At 29.1% G+C, this 9792-nt stretch overlaps 1 protein-coding gene across 1 annotated transcript; it reads right to left on the bottom strand.

Moving 5' to 3' along the window:
• Positions 1–5642: 5642 nt before the first annotated feature.
• Positions 5643–9213, bottom strand: LOC109799372 (putative acetyltransferase At3g50280). The gene has a single exon (XM_020359909.3). It carries the CDS (start codon positions 7337–7339, stop codon positions 5975–5977), a length of 1365 nt encoding a protein of 454 aa, XP_020215498.2. The 5' UTR covers positions 7340–9213; the 3' UTR covers positions 5643–5974.
• Between the last annotated feature and the right edge of the window lie 579 nt (positions 9214–9792).

The raw sequence follows: 9792 nt of genomic DNA, 5'->3' as shown, positions 1-9792 counted from the left end.
AAAATTATGTTTAAAGTATTTATTTATACAAATTTTAAATATAATTTATATATTTAAATGTGGTATATATATATAATTTATTATAAATTTAAGTTACATATAATAAATTTTTAGCCTATACAATTCATGTGCTAAAATATGAATTCATTTTAAATTAAAAACTCTTTCATTAACCAAAATCGATTAGTTTAAAATAAGGAGAAATTAGTTAAGATATTTAGCTTGTTTCTAAAATTTATTGAAGTTAACTTTTAAAATATACTTTTATTTTATAAAAATACTTAATTTTTAAAAAAATCAAGTACATTTTGTAACATTTCACTTTTTTTAAAAAATAAATTAATAAAAAGATTTTTATTAATTAATTTATTGGGGATAATAATATATGTGAGAGATACTTTAAGATAATTAGTTATTTTTGAAAGATATATTCTTAATTTAATTATTTTTTATTTATCTTTTAAAATGTTTTTAATTAATTAAATATGGATAATATATTATAAAGGAATAAAGATAAGATACTATTAGTATTTATCTTTTTTTAAATTAAAAAAAATGTGAGATGAATTAGTTGGAATTTTAGGATTTAGGGTTTACAAGCGGAAGTTGGTGGGCTTGTAACAGCCCGGACATACCAGAATGAGAGAGACTCAAAGATTATATAGTTGAGGATGACTTAAAAGAATTAATTTGTATTACTTATACCAAAAAGATGCATCTACTTTTCGGTAGCACATTTCATAAGAATCTTATAATTAAACGTGTTTGACTTGACATAATTTAGGGATGAGTGACCTTCTGAGAAGTTTTTCAAAAAGTGTGCGAGTGGGTACAAAGCACGTTAAAAAGTCTTTTGTTGGTTTGTGGAGTCGATCGTTGATCCTAAAAACTGACAAATATCTTATAAAGGGCTATCCATGAAGGGTTTTGACTGGTCAAGGGTTCTAATAAACGAGAATATTACAAATCTTCATTACTATAAATTCTCATTATTCTTTTATCACATATTATAACATTCGTCATCATAACATCATCATCATCAAACCTCAAACAACATCATTAAATATCATCACACATCATAACATTAAGTATTACCATTACTCATATCAAATATAGGCACTTAAATATATAATAACACAACTCACAAATTATCCCTTCTTATCTTGAACTTTTATGACATTGTGTGATTTAAACACGATTTCTAGAGTCATACCCATGATATCAAGTTGATATTAATTTTGTTAGAAAGTTAAGATGATTATCTAATAGTTCTATGCTGACCTAAAGAGTTGATTTTACCATTTACTATTTTTAAAAATTAGAAAACCACAATATTTAATTCTAAACTTGATAACTTGACCTTTACTCATTAATTTGATCATAATTTGAGTAATAGACCTTCTTTTTGATCGATTACAATGTCATTGGAAAACTAACATCAAAAGATACAACTCTTTTGAATACCACGAAACCTAATTTAGTCATCTAAGGTTTCTTGTAAAGCTTACATGTTGCAGACGTAACTTTTCGTGCATATAACGTGAGACTCATCTTGTGATTCACTTAATTCAATCATTTCTTAACATTTTTATGTAATTATTGAGTCTAAACTTTATCCCCAATTATCTAGTTTCCAACCCAACAAACAAAGCTCTTTGGTTAATCACACAAGGAGAAACTACAAAATTATTGATGTATGTTTACTTAATATCAATTAACACCAAATAATCCAATTTATACAAACCTCCCCAATGATCACAATAGCCCTAATCCTCATATATTCAACACTTATTAATTAATCGTAATATGACCATATGAAGAATTGCACAATCTCATTTAATTTCATTAAATGCGTTCAATTACAAATCCTAAAGAGGCTTAGGGATTGCCTCTTTAACCTTATCCCTCATTTATACCCATGAATGCGACAATCTCACTTCCTCTTATCTCGAGTGTTGATTTCACAACATAACCATGTTCTTCATAGCCCCAATTGCTACTCTATACTTTCTTTGATGACGTCTTCTTGATTCTCCTCTTTGTTGTTACTCATCATCTGTATTGTCTCCTTTAACGCTTCTCCAATTGTTTTCACACCCTCCTAAACTATGACAACTTGTACTTTCTGATTAGTTCCTTAGATGATGACTTCCAACGCAATGAAGTTGATCGCTATTATTCTGAGACTACTCCATGTGTAATTAACATCCTATTTTTCTTGTTAAAAGTATTTGCTTTATTATTAATTATTATATTTTGTTATAAGTAATTATGTTTGTTTTAATAATTTGTAATTAATATATATATATATATATATATATATATATATATATTATTAGGTTTTGTATTTAAGTCTTTCATTATTTATTTATTAATTGAGGGAAGGTTCTTGGTAACTATAGTTGTTTTAACTGACGAGCTAAGGGGGAGTTATGTTTTTTCTAATAATTTGGCTCATGATATATACACCTTTATTTTATAAGTACACTTCCTTTATTTTTTTAAATTCTTAAAATATCCTTTATATTTTTATTCTTTAATTTTTAAATTTTAAACCTCCAACTTTTAATTTATCACTTCTTCTTTTTCACACACCTCCTTCTTTCTTCCTTTCAATTTTTACATGCACCCCTTATCTTTTCCTATTTCTCACTTATTTAAGTAAGTAATTTTAATTCTCTCAATTTTCACTTTCTTCCTCCCTCACCTCTTTCACTTTTCACATGTACTCAGATTGTAGAATTGATACACGATAGTGTTATAGGTATGTGTGACTTCTTTGACAGTTTATGCCGAGTTAGACACACATTTTTTCTTCAATACTTCCTCCCTTTTCACACCTTTAAAAACCTTAATATTAAATTTAGTGTTATGGAAAAGACATACTAGAACACTAATTTCACTATTCGAGAGTACTTTTTAGAACACTGAAATTAGTATCCAGAAAAGTGATTTTCAAAATTGTATATTTTCGTACTTTCGAAAAATACTTTCCAGAACACTAAATTTAATATTTTGAAAAATACTTTTAGGAACTATGTAAAATAACACATTTTTGAAAATATATTTTCTAAAATACTAAATTTACTGGAAAAAAAACTTTCCAAAATTATGTTTTATAACACACTTTCAAAAATTTGCAGAAAATAACATTTTTTGGAAAGTACTTTTCAAAAGTTTGTTGTTTTATAAAATTTTAAAAAATATTTTTTGGAATACTAAAATTTTTTGATGTTGTGTTTTCTAGACGTGTAAATGAAGGAAAAATTCTCGTAGAAAAGAAATGCACATTTAGCTCGGTACCTTCGACACTGTTTTCACACATGTCTATTACGTTGGCGAATACTAGTTTTAAATCCTAGGTGTGTGAGAAAACTAAAAGAGGACAGGGAGAGTATAATAGTGTGAAAACTAAAAGAAGAGGGGGAAGAGAATGATGTAAATTAAAGTGAAAGAATTGAAATTATTTATTGAAATAGGTGAGGAGTGAAGGAAAGGTAAGAATATGTATGTGAAAACTGAAAAGATGAGAGAAAGAAGTGTTTGGAAAAGAAGATGAAAATGTTAAATTAAATGTTAGGAGTGTAAAAATAAAAAATAAAAAATAAAAATAAAAAATAAAAAATAAAAAATAAAAAATATTTTAAAAATTTATTTATTTGAATAAAAAGGTGTATACATCACGAGTTCTTTTATTTTGTAGAATAAATCTAATTTATATATTAAAAATTTGACCTGAATTCACCTATTCCCATCTATATTCATGTGTTTATTGTTTTTAACTTTGAAATGTAAATTGGATTTAAGAAAAAAAAAAATCCATAACATAACAAATACATACTTGGTTTCTGGCATTACACGGTCCATCTAAATTATGTATTCAATTAAATCTTCTCTGTGATTGAACAACTTAACTTGTATTTATATATTATGGTGTAAAAAGAAACTTCTATTTATATTATAAATTAAATGACACTAGTTATTTTTTTTTGCAAATTTTTCTTAAAAAAAAATATTGACTGGAACTTTTTGTGGATTTTTTTTACAATAATAAATCCACAAAAACATTTTGCAAATTTATTTGCAAAAAATAATTTGTAAAAATTTATGACATTTTTTATAAAAAATAATCTACAAGGAATTTTTCTCAAATTTTACTATAGTTTTGATGATCATAGAAATTTTTTGATGGTAAAAATTCAAAAAAAAATGTGATAAGAATTTTCTTTATTGTTTCTTGTGAAAATAAATTCATTGACAATATTTATCAATATTATAATAAATGGTAGTAAAATTATGCAGGTAATTTTTCTTGCAGATTTTCTTGCCAATTTTAATCCGCAGGACCAAAATGTTTAAATTTATAAGTTTAATAATTAAAAGTTAATTAAAAAATATTATTTTACTAAATTATTTATAAATACATTATTATATTGAATTTTAATTTTAAATTAAATTAAATTAAATATATGAAATTTTGTAAATATGATAAATTAATGATAATGAGTTTTAATTGAATTATAATTGATAAAATTTTAAAATTTAAATTATTTACTTAAAAAATATTATTTTAATAAATTATTTATAAGTATTTCATAAAATTTAATTTTAATTTAAAATATTAATAAATTAAACATTTATTTTAATTAAATGTATAAATTATTGGTAATGAGTTTTAATTTAATGATAGTTTTTAAAATAAAATTATTTAATAAAAAAATTATTTATTTAGAATATTGAATATTTTAAGAGTTAATATAATAATAATAATATAATTTTGTAGTTCAATATTATTGAATTAATTTTCTTTCTAAGGCCATGATTCGACAGTAACTTGGCCCACCTAGCCTCCGTTACGGGACAATTGATGCAACCGGCAACAATCTCCCCCTAAGCAATTGCCCCGCTGGGTATCGAACTCATGACCTTGGCTCTGATACCAACATTAGGCCAAAAGTTATAACTGATAGTCAGGGCGCAACTCTTTTTATTTAAGAGCGCAGCAGCCCAAGCGCCATGATTCGACAGTGACTTGACCTACCTAGCCTCCGCCACGGGACAATTGATGCAACCCGCAACAATAGAAAATATTAAGTCTCACATCGATTAAATATAAGACAATTAAAGAATATATAAGTGGAGGCAACACTCACCTTGCAAGCTAATTTTGTAGGTTGAGTTAGACCTATGACCTACATTCTTATACAACTTACATTCTAAAATTTCAAAAGATCATCAATCACATATTGGAGGTGTGAAAACATATTATTGAAGAATTAATGGTGATTTGACACTCACAATTATGACAAAATTTAAAATTTGTAAGAAATTTTTTTGCATTAATTTCTTTAACTTTTTTCATAAAAAAAATTTCTACAGAATTTCTGCATGAAAATTTCTTGTGAATTTTAAAATTGACAAAAATTTATTACTCATAGATATTACTTGGAGATAAAATTTTGCAGAAAAATTTATAGAAATCACGTTTCCTACAAATTTTCATTAAAAATCTACATAAAAAAATCACATGTAATAAGAAAAATTCTAATAATATGAGATGAACTCAAATATAGAGATACGAAATACAAATACAATTTAACTGATTTTCTTTATCAATTCATGATCTCATCATACTTTTTTGTCACAACGTTATGATATTAAATAATTATCTAATTTCTGATATAATTATCTCAAAACACAATTTTTTCGTACACAAAAAATACACCAACCACAACTCTCACTATTCGCAAGAGCAGAACATTATTTCTTCTTAAAATACAAACAATAAAGGTTTACATTTTATTTAAGAATACATGTTATCTCATTTTATTGATGAACACAATGACATATAAAAAGATGTTTATATATTTTTAAGAGTTTTTTTTTATAAAAATAAAAATTATTTTTTAATAAAAAAACTCTTAAAAATCTTTGTAAACTTGATGACAATGCATGCATGTTAATAAGACGTCTATCACAGGGGAGTGGCAATAGAAACGAGTCCCAGGAAATCCTGATCTGATTCTAGAGCACTCATGGAATCGGACGAAAGGCACACTTCTAAATCTATGCTTCCTCGATCATAACCGGCATATGATGCCACTTTTCCATCAAACTTATTGTTACCCCCACTCAAAATAGCCACCCCTTTCCACATCCAAAAATATTTATCATAGGGGTTGAACCTAGGTGAACTTGTGATTGTGACATTGCACGAACCATAGAGAGAATCAAATTGGTGTAGCGTTGGACGTTGTAGCCAGTCATGGAGCATACCTTGCACCGTTTTGTCGTTATGGTTTACGACACCAAGGTGCAACTTCCATGCTGCCCAGCCTAGACCATGTTCAAGCAATTCCCCAGCTGTGCTCGTTGCACTTATTGAATCAACTGCATTTCCAAAGTACTCGTATGGCAAAGGTGGTTCTAATCTCATTCGATTATCTGCGAACAAATTGCAACTTACTTTTTGATCATGTGATAGGTGGCGTGCACGCGTTATGGATCTCCAAACATGTGCTGCTAACGATTGGAATGAACTAATTTCAGTGGTTTTGGACTCCCAGTTGGCCCTTCCTTTCAGCTTTGCAATAGAATCTGCTGAAAAGTGGAAGATTCTCACTCTCAAATTGGGTTCTTCAAATTTCTTATTGAACTCAATTACATCTTTCAAGGGAAGATTGATGAAAGGACCAAAACCATCTGGAAACCATCGATTATGAATTGGATGGCGTAAAATGGCTACATCTTTGGCTTGAACTTGAGCATGAATGATCTCAAACCATGTACTAATAAAATTAAAAAGAGAAGTCCCATCAGCTACGGCATGGTTCATGGAACAACCTATGAAAAAACCATCCACTAGCTTAGTGACTTTAACAGAAAATAGTGGCATAGTGTGACCATCATGGTTCAATACTTTGTTATGATCGAAGAATGAATTAACAATGGGTGGAACGTCAACGGGGGAAAGTATGTCGGATACACTCATGTCCAATGTTGCATAGATGAACCTAGCTCCACGACTATTGTTACAATCAATGGAAAAAGTATAAGAGGAAGGGTCTTTGATTTTTTGGATGACAAGATGGCCAGCCAATGGATAAAAATGGAAGAGGGAAAGGGAAAGAGTGTGCTTGAGCATGTTCAAGAAAAATTCCAGAAAATCTTTATCATTATCAAGCGGAGATTGCTCCTTCATTAGTATGCCAATCTGGATGTAGTGAATAGAAAGCACAACAATATCCCAAGGTGCTAAATTGAATATTTGGCTTGACTCTTTAGTTGAGCCTGATGGCTTCACAAAACATTCTGAAACAGTTTCAACATGAGAACTCATCCTCCAAATACTAAAAACAAATTCACAATTTTGTTATGGATAGTTCGGAAATTGCCAAACCAGTAGATGTTTATGTCATTATAAATGGTGGCTAGACACTCCATATATAGTCATTGATTAAGTGTAACTAAATTTAATGGAAGTAATTAGTATTTTAACTTTTGTAATATTTTTAAATGTTAAAAGTTTATTATATATAATTAAAATTTATAATAAATTATATATACAAATAAATGTTATGTTTGAATATGAAAATAATATTTGAAAATATATAAATAAATATTTTTAAACATAAAAAATTATATTTTATATTTATGATAAATAATTTATATTGTAGCACAAGATGATTTTTATTTATTGATAATTTATCTTAAAATATTAAAATTTAATTCATAAATAATTATGATAAAATAAAATTGGATTGGATAAGAAGTTAAAAAAATCTTCAAAACTCTCTCATCATACCTAGAAAAACACATAAAAATACTCGCACAAGATGTTGTAACATTGTAAGTTATAGTTAATTATTATCTTTTAACAATAATTATGTATTGTGGTATTTTGAAATGTGGTTGAGAGACTCTAGGAGTTAAAGAACTCTTGAGGAGTTCTTAGGTATTTTAGAGGGCTTGTTTGAGCAAAGTTTTAGTTTAACCTTGAATGGAGAAGTATATAAGGTTTCCTTTTAGAGTTTAGCTTTATAAATTCAATTCTTAAGAATCTTAGAGAGATAAACTAAAGAGAAATGCTCTAAATCCATGAGTTCTCATCATCTCTAAAATGTTAATTTAGTTGTATTTCATTGATTCAAGTCAGTGAACCGTCATAGTCGTTGAGTCATGCGAATTTTCCTAGTGAAGCTTGGAGCTCTTTCTTCTTCCTTCTTCCTTTTCTTCTCGGATTTGGAGATTTTGGTGAGGTAAGGGAAGTTAGAAATAATTTGTTGTTTGCTTCTTAAGTTTCATGTTGTTTGATTGTCATCAAATGTGTTTATGTTGATGAATTTTGGATTGAAATGATGAAATGTTGAACTTTTGGTATTTTGAACACGTTGAGGTGAAATTGGTGATGTTAGCCAATTTTTGGTTGCATGTTGAATTTGAGATTATATTTAAGAATTGGATGATTTTTATGTATAGAATGTTGCATTGCATGTTTGGTTTTCCTATTTTTTAGGTGGTTTAAGCCAAGTTCGAGGTTTGCTATGTGCAAAACTCATCGTCATGATGGGTGTGCCTTCTTGGTGTTAGACATGGTTATAAGAGGTTCTTTGTCTTGTCATGTCAAACGTAGGATTGCTAGCGCCAAACATGAGGAGAGAGAATTGGCTAGAGTTGAAATAGTGTCGGGCGTGGTTTGAATGACATTGATCATGAGGTGATGAGAGAATTGACTCTTCTTGGATTGGTGTCGGGTACCAAATGAGTGGCATTGGGTGTGAGGAAAAAGACTCATATCTGCCTAGTTTAAGATTGGGTGTGGGACTTTGCCACACTAAGCGTGAGGGTCAGGGGTTCCCTACCTTAGCCATGCCGGATGCAAGTTGAATGGTGTCAGGTGTGAGCGAGATAGTGAGCTCCCTATGTGACACCCTCTACCCCAACATTAATACACAATAAATGTAAACAATATATTTTTTTCTTTTTGAGTAAATAAAATCTTTCATAGTTGATAACATCTTTCACGGATAAACAAATGTCTCAAATATCATAAGATAGAAGGTTCACATTTGTAACTCATAAACCATAAAAAGTCAACATGTAAGTATCAAAACCCAAGAAATCATAAAAAAATAATAATAAAGGAAATATAGATTAATTCCAGTAAAGGTGGTAGTGTCTCCTAGTTAGGAATTAATTTATAACTTTCAAATCATGTAATAAAAATATAACAAAGATGCACACTTTGGCCTTTCATCAAGAACATTCAAAATTACAATTCTCAACATACACTTTCCTTAGTTTCAATCTGTAGACCCCTAAAATTGTCCGGGTCGGAAATAAAGCTTGAAGACTCTCAAAGACTGAAGGATAATCAGCCAGAAGGACTCCTGGAAAGCCCTAGGAGGGTTCTCTGTAGGTCTAGAGGTCTTAGAATAGCTAAAAATAAGGAAGTGGAGGGAAAAAGCCCAATACGGCCGTACTGAACTTAATACGGCCGTATTGAAGCTTCAATACGGCCGTACTGAAGTCAGTACGACCGTATTGACACTTCAATACGACCGCTGCGAACTCAATACGGGCGTATTGAAATTTCTGACTTTCAATACGACCGTATTGAACTCCAATACGACCGTATTGAAGTTCAAAAATTTCAATACGGCCGTATTGGCCCTGTAGGCCGTATTGCGCCTATTCCCTATAAATATGACGTCATTTGGACGTCCAACCACACTTTTTCACTGAGTTTTGACTCCCTCCTTGAGTATTCTGGGGTTTTTGAGCAGTGTTCTG

The sequence above is a fragment of the Cajanus cajan genome, chromosome 4 (genome assembly GCF_000230855.2).
Source record: "Cajanus cajan strain Asha chromosome 4, NIPB_CcT2T_4, whole genome shotgun sequence".
NCBI classification, from domain to species: Eukaryota; Viridiplantae; Streptophyta; class Magnoliopsida; order Fabales; family Fabaceae; genus Cajanus; species Cajanus cajan.
This window is presented reverse-complemented; position numbering and strand designations above follow the sequence as displayed.

What these genes read in the sequence shown, in the direction of transcription:
- LOC109799372 (XM_020359909.3), bottom strand. Translation starts at nt 7,339, where the DNA reads ATGAGTTCTCATGTTGAAACTGTTTCAGAATGTTTTGTGAAGCCATCA.